The sequence below is a fragment of the Tachyglossus aculeatus genome, chromosome 1 (genome assembly GCF_015852505.1).
Source record: "Tachyglossus aculeatus isolate mTacAcu1 chromosome 1, mTacAcu1.pri, whole genome shotgun sequence".
NCBI classification, from domain to species: domain Eukaryota; kingdom Metazoa; phylum Chordata; class Mammalia; order Monotremata; family Tachyglossidae; genus Tachyglossus; species Tachyglossus aculeatus.
The window spans coordinates 24750119-24765345 of record NC_052066.1 but is presented as its reverse complement, the minus strand read 5'-3'; the positions used below and the strand labels follow the sequence as shown (position 1 = coordinate 24765345).

The window sequence follows — 15227 nt, the reverse complement described above, 5'->3', positions numbered from 1 at the left end:
ACTAATAGAAATTATGTATATATGTTTGTATATATTTATTACTCTATTTATTTATTTATTTATTTTACTTGTACATATCTAGTCTATTTATTTTATTTTGTTAGTATGTTTGGTTTTGTTCTCTGTCTCCCCCTTCTAGACTGTGAGCCCACTGTTGGGTAGGGACCGTCTCTATATGTTGCCAACTTGTACTTCCCAAGCGCTTAGTACAATGCTCTGCACACAGTAAGCGCTCAATAAATACGATTGATTGATTGGTTGGTTTTTTTCCCCCACTTCAGCTGACGACATGAGTATTTTACATTTTAGAACACTTCGGCGGTTCAAGGAATTGGGGGTTGAGGAGGTTGGGGGGCTAATAGGAGAAAGAAGCAAGGAGAAAATCTGGTTTTCTTAAGGCCGTGGCACAGTACGTGGTTTGATTTCATTAGAAAGCAAATCAAATAGAATGTCACTAAAGTTTCTCTAGATGAAAACCTGTTTTTGTGTTTTGACTAATAGATATTGGTTTTTTTCCCCCACTTCAGCTGACGACATGACTATTTTACATCTTAGAACACTTCAGCGGTTCAAGGAATTGGGGGCTGAGGAGGTTGGGGGGCTAACAGGAGAAAGAAGCAAGGAGAAAATCTGGTTTTCTTAAGGGCGTGGCACAGTACGTAGTTTTATTTCATTAGAAAGCAAACCAAAATAGAATGTCACTAAAATTTCTCTAGATGAAAACTTGTTTTTGTGTTTTGACTAATAGAAATTTTGTGTGTTCTGGGATCTTAATAGTTTAAGTAAGCAGCATCATGGAGTATTAGAAGACATTTAGAAAGTTATCCACAGACACTGAATTTCCTTCTCTTGCAAGGCCGTTGTTGGGTAGGGAGCATCTCTATCTGTTTCCAACTTGTACTTCCCAAGTGTTTAGTACAGTGCTCTGCACACAGTAAGCGCTCAATAAATATGACTGAATTGAATGAATGAATGAATGAATCCTGAAATAGCAAATACACTTTCAAAATCCAAACTGTATGGCCCCTAGGCCAAAAAAGTATAACGATCTTGCCCCACCCCCAATCCCACAGTACTTAAGAACATATTTTTTACTTATATATTATAAATTATATATTTACTCGTATTAGTGTCCATCTCCCCCTTTAGACTGTAAGCTCATTATGGACAGGGAATGTGTCTGCTGATTCTGCTGGACTGTACTCTCCCAAACGCTTAGTACAGTGCTTTGCACCTAGGAAGTGCTCAATAAATACCACTGATTAATGGAATGATTAACGATCCGGAAGGAAATCAGCACTGTGTGGTGGAAATCGAACGGGCCTGGGAGTTAGAGGACCTGGGTTCTAACCCCGGCTCTGACCGTGTGACCTTGGGCAACTTACTTAACTTCTCTGTGCCTCAGTTTCCTCAACTGTAAAACATGGATGAAATACCATACTTGGATTGTAAGCCCCTTTTTAGGACAGGGACTGGGTCCAATCTGATTAACTTGTATCAACCCCAGTGCTTAGAACAGTGCTGGATACCTAATAAGTGCTTAAAAATGAAGGCACTAAGCTTCTCCATGATTCTGTGCAGATGAATTAAGCTGCAGAAGGCCCTCGTAAGGCAGAAGAGAAGCAGATGAGTTTTAAATTGCAATTAATCACCCAAGGAAAATTAACCCAACTACAACTGCATGATGATGATGAGCCCTGAGCTCTCACTCACGACTTGGGAAAGGCATGAAACCGTGGCAGGAAACCTACTACATCCCTCTACCGCTTAAAAAACAGGGTAGGATCCAAATAAACACCAGAAGCAGTGTGGCTTGGTGGAAGGAACACGGACTTGGGAATCAGAGGTCGTGGGTTCTAATCCCGGCTCTGCCACTTGTCAGCTGTGTGACTTTGGGTAAGTCACTTCACTTCTCTGGGCCTCAGTTCCCTCACCTGTAAAATGGGGATTAATAATAATAATAATAATAATAATGGCATTTGTTAAGCGCTTACTATGTGCAAAGCACTGTTCTAAGCGCTGGGGGGGGATACATTGTGATCAAATTGTCCCACATGAGGCTCACAGTCTTAATCCCCATTTTCCAGATGAGGTAACTGAGGCTCAGAGAATCAATCAATCCATCAATCGTATTTATTGAGCGCTTACTGTGTGCAGAGCACTGTACTAAGCGCTTGGGAAGTACGAGTTGGCAACATATAGAGAAGTTAATTGACTTGCCTAAGGTCACACAGCAAACACGTGGTGGAGCCGGGATTCGAACCCATGCCTCTGACTCCAAAGCCGGGGCTCTTTCCATTGAGCCATGCTGCTTGAGGAAGGACAGCAACACTGTGAATTCCTTCTCCACGAGAAATCAAGCTAAGGCGCTTAGTACAGTGCTCTGCGCACCTTAAGCCCTCCATAAATCCTTCTGACTGATTAAGACGTTTAGACTGTGAACCCACTGTTGGGTAGGGACTGTCACTATATGTTGCCAACTTGTACTTCCCAAGCGCTTAGTACAGTGCTCTGCACACAGTAAGCGCTCAATAAATAGGATTGATTGATTAAAACCGTCCTTATTTGGGGAACACCCAAAGTACCAGGTAATAGTGCTATTTTCTGGTCAGTGAGGTACGTTGTAACAGAACTGCTGTGATTCTTCCAAGGATTTTCATCAACAACATGAAGATAAAAACTGTCTGAATTTAGCCACGGAGGGCAGAGTACACTGAGGTAGACGCCTTAGGCCGAACACGCTTACGAAGCACGTAACATGCGAGTAACACGAGAGCCCTGCAGATCATAATAATCGCAATATTTTTTAAGCGTTTACTACACGCCAAACACGGTGCTAAGCGCGGAGGAAGGTACCGGGTAATCAAGTTGGACACGGTCACCGTCCCACATGTAGGCGGGAAAGCAGGAACTGACTCTCCATCTTACAGATGAGGAAACTGAGGCCCAGAGAAGTGACGTGACTTACCCAAGGTCACACGGCAGGGAAATGGCAGAGCCGGAATTAGAACCCAAATCCTCCGGCTACCAAGCCCGGGCTCTTTCCACTAGGCCACTATGATTCCCCGTCTGATCGGAGGATTCAGAGGAACCTGGGTTCAAATCCGGGTATGCCTCTTGCCTGCTGTGAGATGTTGGTCAAGACCCTTCACTTCTCTGGGCCTCAGTTTCCTCACCTGTAAAATGGGGCTTCACTCCTAATCCCTGCTACTTAGACTGGGAGCCCCATTTGGGACAGGGACTGTGTCCAACCTGATTATCTTGCATCCAGCCCAGTGCTTAGTACAGTGTACAGATTTATTCTACTTATTTTATTTTGTTAATATGTTTTGTTTTGTTTTCCGTCTCCCCTTTCTAGACTGTGAGCCCACTGTTGGGTAGGGACCGTCTCTGTATGTTGCCAATTTGGACTTCCCAAGCGCTTAGTACAGTGCTCTGCACACAGTAAGCGCTCAATAAATACGACTGAATGAATGAATGAACATCCTAAGAGCTTAACAATCATTCCTGTTGCCCTTGGATTTTTCCCCTTTATTCACCCCTCCCTCAGCCGCACAATCAATCGTATTTATTGAGCGCTTACTGTGTGCAGAGCACTGTACTAAGCACAGCGTTTACGTACCAATCCATAATTTATTTATTCAAATTCATTGTCTGTCTCCCCTCTAGGCGGTAAACTCGTTGTGGGCAAGGAACAGGTCTACCAATGCTGTTATACTGTGAATAATAATGATAATAATAATGATGGCATTTATTAAGTGCTTACTATGTGCAAAGCACTGTTCTAAGCGCTGGGGAGGTTACAAGGTGATCAGGCTGTCCCACGGGGGGCTCACAGTCTTCATCCCCATTTTACAGATGAAGTAACTGAGGCCCAGAGAAGTGAAGTGACTTGCCCAAAGTCACACAGCTGACAGTTGGCAGGGGCAGAATTTGAACCCATGACCTCTGACTCCAAAGCCCGGGCTCTTTCCACTCAGCCACGCTGCTTCTCTGAACATTGTTCTAAGCGCTGGGGGAGATACAAGGTGATTGGGTTGTCCACGTGGGGCTCACAGTCTTAATACCCATTTTACAGATGAGGTAACTGAGGCACAGAGAAGTTAAGTAACTTGCTCAACGTCACACAATTGACAAGCGGCGGAGCTGGGATTTGAACCCATGACCTCTGACTCCCAAGCCCGTACTCTTTCCACTGATCCACGCTGCCATTATACTCTCCCAATTCCCAGGAATTGTACTCTCCCAGTAATAATAATGATAATAATAACAATGGTATTTGTTAAGCGCTATGTGCTGGGGTAGATACAAGGTAATCAGGTTGTCCCAAGTGGGGCTCACAGTCTTAATCCATCCCCATTTTGCAGATGAGGTAACTGAGGCACAAAGAAGTGCAGTCTTCTAGATTGTGAGCCCGCTGTTGGGTAGGGACCGTCTCTTATATGTTGCCAACTTGTGCTTCCCAAGCGCTTAGTACAGTGCTCTGCACACAGTAAGCGCTCAATAAATACGACTGAATGAATGAAGTGAGAAGCAGCGTGGCTCACTGGAAAGAGTGCGGGCTTTGGAGTCAGAGGTCATGGGTTCAAACCCCGGCTCCGCCAATTGTCAGCTGTGTGACTTTGGGCAAGTCACTTAACTTCTCGGGGCCTCAGTTCCCTCCTCTGTAAAATGGGGATGAAGACCGTGAGCCCCCTGTGGGACAACCGGATCACTCTGTAACCTCCCCAGCGCTTAGTACAGTGCTCTGCACACAGTAAGCGCTCAATAAATACGACTGAATGAATGAAGTGAGAAGCAGCGTGGCTCACTGGAAAGAGTGCGGGCTTTGGAGTCAGAGGTCATGGGTTCAAACCCCGGCTCCGCCAATTGTCAGCTGTGTGACTTTGGGCAAGTCACTTAACTTCTCGGGGCCTCAGTTCCCTCCTCTGTAAAATGGGGATGAAGACCGTGAGCCCCCTGTGGGACAACCGGATCACTCTGTAACCTCCCCAGCGCTTAGGACAGTGCTTTGCACATAGTAAGCACTTAAATGCCATTAAAAAAATAATAATAAGTGAAGTGACTTGCCCAAGGTCACACAGCAGACTCTCAAGCCCAATCAATCGTATTTATTGAGCACTTACTGTGTGCAGAGCTCTGTACTAAGCGCTTGGGAAGTACAAATTGGCAACATATAGAGACAGTCCCTACCCAACAGTGGGCTCACAGTCTAAAAGGGGGAGACAAAACCAAACATACTAACAAAATGAAATAAATAGAATAAATAGAATAAATATTCTCTATCCAGGCTCTATCCCAGCCCAGCCCAGCCCAGCCCAGCCCAGTCCAGCCCAGGCTCTATCGACTATGCCATGCTGTTTCCCAGGCCTTTAGTCCAGTGCTCTGCACGCAGTAAGCGCTCAATAAATAGCACTGATTGTTGCACTGAGTGATAATAAGGAGATGATGAGTGTCCCTGCCACAGAAACCAAAATACCTACTGGAGGCCTGCCAGGGCGCCCCCTCTTCTTTCTGCCTTTGACCTCCGTTTCTTCCAGCTCACTGCCTGCATCGGAATGCGCCGTGGTTTCATTCGTAGAATCCCTAGAAAAGAAAAGAGGAATTATTGGCATTGGTCGAGACATTTCTTGGTCCCCCTTTTGCAGATCAATCAATCGATCAATCGTATTTATCGAGCGCTTACTATGTGCAGAGCACTGTACTAAGCGCTTGGGAAGTCCAAGTTGGCAACACATAGAGACAGTCCCTACCCAACAGTGGGCTCACAGTCTAAAAGGGGGAGACAGAGAACAAAACCAAACATACTAACAAAATAAAATAAATAGAATAGATATGTACAAGTAAAATAAATAGAGTAATAAATATGTACAAACATATATACAGGTGCTGTGGGGAAGGGAAGGAGGTAAGATGGGGGGATGGAGGGGGGACGAGGGGGAGAGGAAGGAAGGGGCTCAGTCTGGGAAGGCCTCCTGGAGGAGGTGAGCTCTCAGTAGGGCCTTGAAGGGAGGAAGAGAGCGAGCTTGGCGGATGGGCAGAGGGAGGCCATTCCAGGCCCGGGGGATGATGTGGGCCGGGGGTCAATGGCGGGACAGGCGAGAACGAGGCCTAACGGTGAGGAGATTAGCGACAGAGGAGCGGAGGGTGCGGGCTGGGCTGGAGAAGGAGAGAAGGGAGGGGAGGTAGGAGGGGGCGAGGGGATGGGGAGCCTCGAAGCCCGGGGTGAGGAGTTTCTGCCCGATGCGCAGATTGATTGGTAGCCATTGGAGGGTTTTGAGGAGGGGAGTAACATGCCCAGAGCATTTCTGGACAAAGATAATCCGGGCCGCAGCATGAAGTATGGATTGAAGTGGAGAGAGACACGAGGATGGGAGATCAGAGAGAAGGCTAGTGCAGTAGTCCAGACGGGATAGGATGAGAGCTTGAATTAGCAGGGTAGCGGTTTGGATGGAGAGGAAAGGGCGGAGCTTGGCAGATGAGGTAACTGAGGCACAGAAGTGAAGTGTCTTAATCCCGCTTTGCAGATGAGGTAACTGGGGCCCAGAGGGGCAGGGTGGCTTGCCCAGGGTGACATGATGGACAAGTGGCGGAGCCAAGATTGGAGCCCACGACCTCTGACTCCGAGCCCGGGCTGTTGCCACAAGGCCACACTGCTTCCCCTGGGGTGGCCCAACCCCCTCCAGCCCCTCAATAGAGGGGTCTTTCCGCCCCTCACTTTCATTCATTCATTCATTCAATCGCATTTATTGAGCGCTGTGTACAGAGCACTGTACTAAGCGCTTGGGAAGTCTCACTCTAACAAAGTCCCTCTGGGGCGGAGGGGGTGTTGAAGGAAGACACTTCTGATGACTTGACTCCTGGCCACATGTTTTGTTTTGTTGTCTGTCTCCCCCTTCTAGACTGTGAGCCCATTTTTGGGTAGGGACTGTCTCTCTATGTTGCCAACTTGGACTTCCCAAGCGCTTAGTACGGTGCTCTGCACACAGTAAGCACTCAATAAATGCAATTGAATGAATGAATGAATGACTTTAGCTTTAATTCTATTTGTTCTGATGATTTGGACACCTGTCTCCATGTTTTGTTGTCTGTCTCCCCCTTCTAGACTGTGAGCCTGCTGTTGGGTAGGGACCGTCTCTTTGTGTTGCCGACTTGGACTTCCCAAGTGCTCCGTACACTGTTCTGCATACAGTGAGCACTCAATAAATACAATTGAATGAATGAATGAATATTTGTACAGATTTATTACTCTATTTTACTTGTACCTACTTACTGTTCTATTTATTTTGTTAATGATGTGCATAGAGCCTTAATTCGATTTGTTCTGACGGTTTAGACACCTGTCCACATGTTTTGTTTTGTTCTCTGTCTTCCCCTTCTAGACTGTGAGCCTGTTGTTGGATAGGGATCATCTCTCTAGGTTGCCGACTTGGACTTCCCAAGCGCTTAGTACAGTGCTCTGCACACAGTAAGCGCTCAATAGATATGATTGAATGAATGAATGAACTGAATGAATGAATGAATGAATAAATAAAATTGAAAGAAGGAATGAATAATACAGGCTTGGTTCTGAAGAGTGACATCCTGATGCTTAATTCTTATGGAACAAGGGAAGGAGGGATAGAGAGATGGGGACCAGGCCTCCTGGCCCCCACTGGTTCCCTCCAAAAGTAGACTCTGCCTCCCATTCATTCAACCGTATTTATTCATTCATTCGTTCATTCAATCGTATTTACTGAGTGCTACCTGTGTGCAGAGCACTGTACTAGGCGCTTGGGAAGCACAAGTGGCAACATAGAGAGACGGTCCCTACCCAACAGCGGGCTCACAGTCTAGAAGGGGGAGACAGACAACAAAACAAAATATATTAACAAAATGAAATACATAGAACAGTAAATATGTACAAGTAAAACAAAATAAACAAATAAATATATGAGCGTGGCTCATTCATTCAATCGTATTTATTGAGCACTTACTGTGTGCAGAGCACTGTACTAAGCACTTGGGAAGTCCAAGTTGGCAACATATAGAGACAGTCCCTACCCAACAGCGGGCTCACAGTCTAGAAGGGGGAAACAGACAATAAAACAAAATATATTAACAAAATAAAATAAATAGAATAGTAAATATGTACAACTAATATAAATAAAGTAATAAATACGTACAAACATATATACAAGTGCAGTCTTTTAGACTGTGAGCCCACTGTTGGGTAGGGACTGTCTCTATGTGTTGCCAACTTCTACTTCCCAAGCGCTTAGTACAGTGCTCTGCACACAGTAAGTGCTCAGTAAATACGACTGATTGATTGATTGATTGCTGTGGGGAGGGGAAGGAGGTAAGGTGGGGGGGATGGGGAGGGGGAGGAGGGGAAATGTGTGCAGAGCTCTGTACTAAGCGCTTATAACACAGGCGGAGGCCATCCAGGCTCGGGCTCACGGGTGTGGGCCGCTACTCATCATTTCAGACCTCGCTCTCGAGCGATAATAATAATAATAATAATGGTATCTGTTAAGCGCTTACTATGTGCAAAGTACTGTTCTAAGCGCTGTATTAGGTTGAGAGTCAGCCCTCACTGATCCGCAGTAATGGAAGGTGGAGGACATTCTAGCCTGTGAGCCCACTGTTGGGTACGGACCGTCTCTCTATGTTGCCAACTTGTACTTCCCAAGCGCTTAGTACAGTGCTCTGCACACAGTAAGTGCTCAATAAATACGATTGAATGAATGAATAAATGAATGACAGAGGCTGGGGTGCAAGAATCTACTATGTTCCCTTGAGCTCAAAAGTTTCAACTTCATTTTGGGGAGAGTGGGGTGGGCCCTGGGGTAGCTTCAGGAAGTTGTTCCAGTTTGGTGAGGTTCCACAGAGTTGACAGGATGCATATTCATCCTCGGAAGGAATACGGGACTTGGGAGAGCAAAAGAACGGTTCAGTGCCCTGATTATAATAATAATAATTGGCACTTGTTAAGTGCTTACTTTGTGCAAAGCACTGTTCTAAGCACTGGGGAGGATACAGGGTGATCAGGTTGTCCCACGTGGGGCTCACAGTCTTAATCCCCATTTTACAGATGAGGGAACTGAGGCCCAGAGAAGTTAAGTGACTTGTCCAAGATCACACAGCAGACATGTGGCGGAGTCGGAATTCGAACCCATGACCTCTGACTCCAAAGCCCGGGCTCTTTTCACTGAGCCACGCTGATTATCCCTTCTACTGTAAGCCTGGAGTCGTCCTGAGAGATGGACCCGTCTTCGAACGGAACGGAATCTCCCCATCTGTCCGGGAGCTGATGGGACTGCCGGAGGGTCGCCTGGATTTATTTCCTAGGTCTGGTTGGGGATTCCTTCATTCATTCATTCAATCGTATTGATTGAGCGCTTGGGAGTGTACAAAATAAAAATATACAAACACATTCCCCGCCCACAATGAGCTTACAAACGCGTCGAAAGTGAAACAGACATTCATTCATTCAATCGTATTTACTGAGCGCTTACTGTGTGCAGAGCACCGTACTAAGTGCTTGGGAAGTACAAGTCGGCCACATAGAGAGACGGTCCCTACCCAACAGCGGGCTCACAGTCTAGAAGGGGGAGACAGACAACAAAACAAAACATATTAACAAAATATAATACATAGAATATGTACATGTCAAATAAATAAATTCATTCAATTGTATTTATTGAGCGCTTACTGTGTGCAGAGCACTTGGGCTAAGCTCTTGGGAAGTACAAGTTGGCAACATATAGAGACGGTCCCTACCCTACAGAGGGCTCACAGTCTAGAAGGGGGAGACAGACAACAAAACATATTAACAAAATAAAATAAATATGCACAAGTAAAATAAATAAATTCATTCATTCATTCAATTGTATTTATTGAGTGCTTCCTGTGTGTAAAGCACTGTACTAAGTGCTTAGGAAGTCCAAGTTGGTCTTAGGGAGATGGTCCCTAACCAACAGCGGGCTCACAGTCTAGAAGGGGGAGACAGACAACAAAACAGAACATATTAATGAAATAAAATAAATAGAATAAATATGGACAAGTAAAATAAACTCATTCATTCAGTCATATTTATTGAGCGCTTACTGTGTGCAGAGCACTGTACTAAGTGCTTGGGAAGTACAAGTCGGCCACATAGAGAGACGGTCCCTACCCAACAGCGGGCTCACAGTCTAGAAGGGGGAGACAGACGACAAAACAGAACATATTAATGAAATAAAATAAATAGAATAAATATGGACAAGTAAAATAAATAAATTCATTCATTCAATCGTATTTATTGAATGGGTCTCGCCGATCGGTTTCAAGAGGACAACTGCCTTCCAGGGCCTCGGGAGTGCTGAATCCCTTCTGAGGGTGAAGATCCATAGTGGAAGGTGATTGGTAGAACAGTGCTTTGCACAAAATAAGCGATTAATAAAGGCAATTATTATTATTATTGGTCCCATCTCCTCCACGGGGAATGTTAACAGGCTGGCAAGTAGTCAAGAAGACGGTTAAAAGGAAAGAGGAGAAGCAGCTTGGCCTAATGGATAGAACATGGCCCTGGGAGTCAAGAGGATCTGGATTCTAATCCCAGTTCTCCCACCTGTCTGCTGTGTGACCTTGGGCAAATCACTTAAATTCTCTGTGCCTCAGCTTCCTCATTTGTAAAATGGGGATTAAGGCTGCGAGCCCCGTGTGGGACTGGGACTGGGTCTGATCCGATCTGCTGGTAACCACCCCAGTGCTTCATCATCATCAATCATATTTGATTAGTGCTTAGTACAGTGCCTGGCACATAGTAAGCATGTTACAAATACCACAATAATTATTATCATTATTATTATTATCATTATATGTTGCTGACTTGTACTTCCCAAGCGCTTAGTACAGTGCTCTGCACACAGTAAGCGCTCAATAAATATGATTGATTGATTGATTGATTATAGGACCTGTGTAAACCACAAAGAGAACCAGCGTACTTTAAATATTCCTAAAGTGCATTTAGTAAGAGACTTGAAAATCAGACTTTGCCTAAATCAATCAATCAATCGTATTTATTGAGCGCTTACTGTGTGCAGAGCACTGTACTAAGCGCTTGGGAAGTACAAGTTGGCGACATATAGAGACGGTCCCTACCCAACAGTGGGCTCACAGTCTAGAAGGGGAACAGTATGCTACTTGAGAGCAGAGATCCTGTTTACGGCTCTACTGCATTACATTCTCCCAAGTATAGTGCACTAATAATAATAATAACAATAATGGTATTTGTTAAGCGCTTACTATGTGAAAAGCACTGTTCTAAGCACTGGGGAGGATACAAGGTGATCAGGCTGTCCCACGGGGGGCTCGCAGTCTTAATCCCCATTTTACAGACGAGGTAACTGAGGCACAGAGAAGCTAAGTGACTTGCCCAAGGTCACACAGCTGACAATTGGTGGAGCTGGGATTTGAACCCATGACCTCTTGACTCCCAAGTCCGTGCTCTTTCCACTGAGCAACGCTGCTTCTCCACACATGAGAAGTGTTCAATAAATGCCGCTGATTGATTGCTTCAATAGTATGTTAGTATATTTTGTTTTGTTCTCTGTCTCCCCCTTTTAGACTGTGAGCCCACTGTTGGGTAGGACCGTCTCTATATGTTGTCAACTTGTACTTCCCAAGTGCTTAGTACAGTGCTCTGTACACAGTAAGCGCTCAATAAATATGATTGATCGATTGATTGATTGATGTACTGATTGACAATTGTATGGCTAATGCATACAATGCTCTAGAGGCAGTGGACTTGGGTTCATTCATTCATTCATTCAATCGTATTTATTGAGCGCTTACTGTGTGCAGAACACTGTAGTAAGCGCTTGGGAAGCACAAGTTGGCAACATATAGAGACGGTCCCTGCCCAACAGTGGGCTCACACTCTAGAAAGGGGAGACAGAGAACAAAACAAAACATATTAGCAAAATAAAATCAATAGAATAAATATGCACAAATCCTGGCTCTTCCACCCGCCTGCCTGGTGACCTTGAGCAAATCACTTTTCATTCATTCATTCATTCAATCATTTATTGAGTGCTTACTTAACTTCTCTGTGCCTCAGTTTCCACACAGTGTGGCTTTAATAACTGTTTTCCTTCCTACTAGGACTGGAGCCTCATGAAGGACAGGGTCGGCGACTGAACTGATTATCTCATACCTACTTCAATGCTTAGGACAGAGTACATACCACAATAATTACTATAATACATCATCGGAAGCTCCCTATAATCCGAAGCGGCTCAACAGAATAGAGCGAAGAGAGAAGAGGCCAGAAGTCTGTGAAGTGGAAGCGATAAAGTGGAAGTGGCCTGTGGAAGCAATCCCAGATATGCTGTGAAAGTGACAGATGATATCGTAAGGATGGTCCACAGAAACCTTACGAACGCATACTTCTGAAGTCAAGATTTCTTTCATTCCAATAAAAAGTTTCTTAAAGGATCCATTAGTAGCATTTATTGAGCGTTTACTCTAGCAGCACTGTACGAAGAGCTTGGTATACTTGCCCTTTCCAGACTAAGCTCCCATTTTCCTCAGCTTCCCCTCCCCTCCCCATCACCCTAACTCGCTCTTTGCTCTACTCCTCCCCCCATCCCACAGCACTTATGTGCATATATGTACATATCTCTAATTCTATTTATTTATATTCATGCCTGTTTGTTTTGATGTGTACATATATAATTCTATTTATTTATATTGATTCATTCACTCATTCAATCGTATTTGACGCTACTGATGCCTGTTTACGTGTTTTCAATCAATCAATCAATCAATCGTACTTATTGAGCGCTTACTGTGTGCAGAGCACTGTACTAAGCACTGTACTAACTGTGTTTTGATGTCTGTCTCCCCCCTTCGAGACTGTAAGCCCACTGTGGGCAGGGATTGTCTCTATTGCTGAACTGTATTTTCCAAGCGCGTAGTAGGGAGCTCTTGCACACAGTAAAAGCATTCAATAAATATGAATGAATAAAGAATACACAATCTAGGGAGGGAGACTAACAGAATTACAGGTAAGATGATACAACACGGTACAAAGATACATTCATAAACGCGACATGAGGGCATAAGAATAATGATAACAATGGCATTTATTTATTATTTATTTATTATTATTAATAATTATTATTATTGAACTTGGTGGGCTCAGGTTGCTAGGACTAATAATAATAATGGCATTTATTATTGTTGCCAACTTGTACTTCCCAAGCGCTCAGTACAGTGCTCTGCACACAGTAAGCGCTCAATAAATACGATTGATGATGATGATGATGATAAGGACCTAGGTACTAAGGTGATGAGGAAGTGCTGAAATCACAATTTAATAATAATGATGGCATTTGTTAAGCGCTTAAAATGTGCAAAGCACTGTTCTAAGCGCTGGGGGGATGCAAGTTTAATGGGGACATGGTGGCAGGGGGTGGGGGGTGGGAATGAGAGGTTTAGTCATGGAAGGACTATTAGAAGAGACAGGATTTCAAAAGGGCCTTACAGTCCTCTAGACTGTAAGCTCCATGTGGGCAGGGAATGTGTCTGTTTACTGTTATTTTGTACTCCCGCAAGGGCTTAATACAGTGCTCTGTGCACAGTAAGCGCTCAATAAATACAACTGACTGACTGGCCTTGAAAGATAGGGAAGGGCAGTGGTCTGCGTGACTGAGGTGCAGCGGGGAAGGGAGGATGTGAACAGGGGGTTGGTGCCCAGAGAGGTGATGATGAAGCCTGGTGAATACGTTGGCTGAAGGCTAGTGGGAAAGGAGCAAGGATAATTAGCTGGGGAAAGAGCTGATTGTCTTAAAACTAATTCTCAGGATCAGTCAATCCATCAATCAATGGTATTTACTGAGCACTTACTGTGTGCACAGCATCGGACTAAGCACTTATTCATTCATTCATTCGTATTAATTGAGCGCTTACTGTGTGCAGAGCACTGGACTAAACGCTTGGGAAGTATAAGTTGGCAACATATAGAAACGGTCCCTACCCAACAGTGGGCTCACAGTCTAGAAGCGGGAGACAGAGAACAAAACAAAACATATTAACAAAATAAAATAAATGGAATAAACATGTACAAATAAAATAGAGTAATAAATACGTACAAACATATATACATATATACAGGTGCTGTGGGGAGGGGAAGGAGGTAAGGCGGGGGGGTGGGGAGGGGGAGGAGAGGAAGAGGAAGGCGGAGGCTCAGTGTGGGAAGGCCTCCTGGAGGAGGTGAGCTCTCAGTAGGGATTTGAAGGGAGGAAGAGAGCTAGTTTGGCGGATGGGCAGAGGGAGGCCATTCCGGGCCCGGGGGAGGACGTGGGCCGGGGGTTGACGGCGGGACAGGCGAGAACGAGGCCTAACGGTGAGGAGATTAGCGGCGGAGGAGCGGAGGGAGCGGGCTGGGCTGGAGAAGGAGAGAAGGGAGGTGAGGTAGGAGGGGGCGAGGGGATGGACAGCCTTGAAGCAGAGGGTGAGGAGTTTTTGCCTTAAACACTAGACATTCATTCACTCATTCAATCGTATTTATTGAGCGTTTACTGTGTGCAGAGCACTGTACTAAGCACTTGGAAAGTACAATTCGGCAACATATAGAGACAGTCCCTAACCAACAACGGGCTCACAGCCTACAAAGGGGAGACAGACAGCAAAACAGAATAAGTAGACAGGTGTCAGTACCACCAAAACAAATACAATTATAGCTATATACACCTCATTAATAAAATAAACAGAGTAATACATATATACAAATATACACAGGTGCTGTGGGGAGGGGAAGGGGTTAGGGCAGAGGGAGGGAGTGGGGGTGATGGGGAGGAGGAGCAGAGGATGGGGGGCTCAGTCTGGGAAGGCCTCCCAGAAGAGGTGAACTCTCAGTAGGCATTCACCTCACCCTCAGCCCCACAGCACTCATGTACACCCCCTCATGCCCCTCTCCATCTCCCCCATCTTACCTCCTTCCCTTCCCCACAGCACCTGTATATATGTATATGTGTTTGTACAGATTTATTACTCTATTTATTTATTTATTTATTTTACTTGTACCTATCTATTCTATTTATTTTATTTTGTTAGTATGTTTGGTTTTGTTCTCTGTCTCCCCCTTTTAGACTGTGAGCCCGCTGTTGGGTAGGGACTGTCTCTATATGTTGCCAACTTGTACTTCCCAAGCACTTAGTACGGTGCTCTGCACACAGTAAGCGCTGAATAAATACGATTGA

At 45.0% G+C, this 15227-nt stretch overlaps 1 protein-coding gene across 1 annotated transcript in view; it reads right to left on the bottom strand.

Moving 5' to 3' along the window:
• Window positions 1-15227, bottom strand: part of STAG1 (stromal antigen 1) — a 463433-nt gene that overhangs the window by 260647 nt on the left and 187559 nt on the right. The window contains exon 3 of the mRNA XM_038759978.1: window positions 5484-5586. Within this exon, the coding sequence (XP_038615906.1) occupies window positions 5484-5586 (103 nt within the window). The remainder of the gene's footprint in view (window positions 1-5483; window positions 5587-15227) is intronic.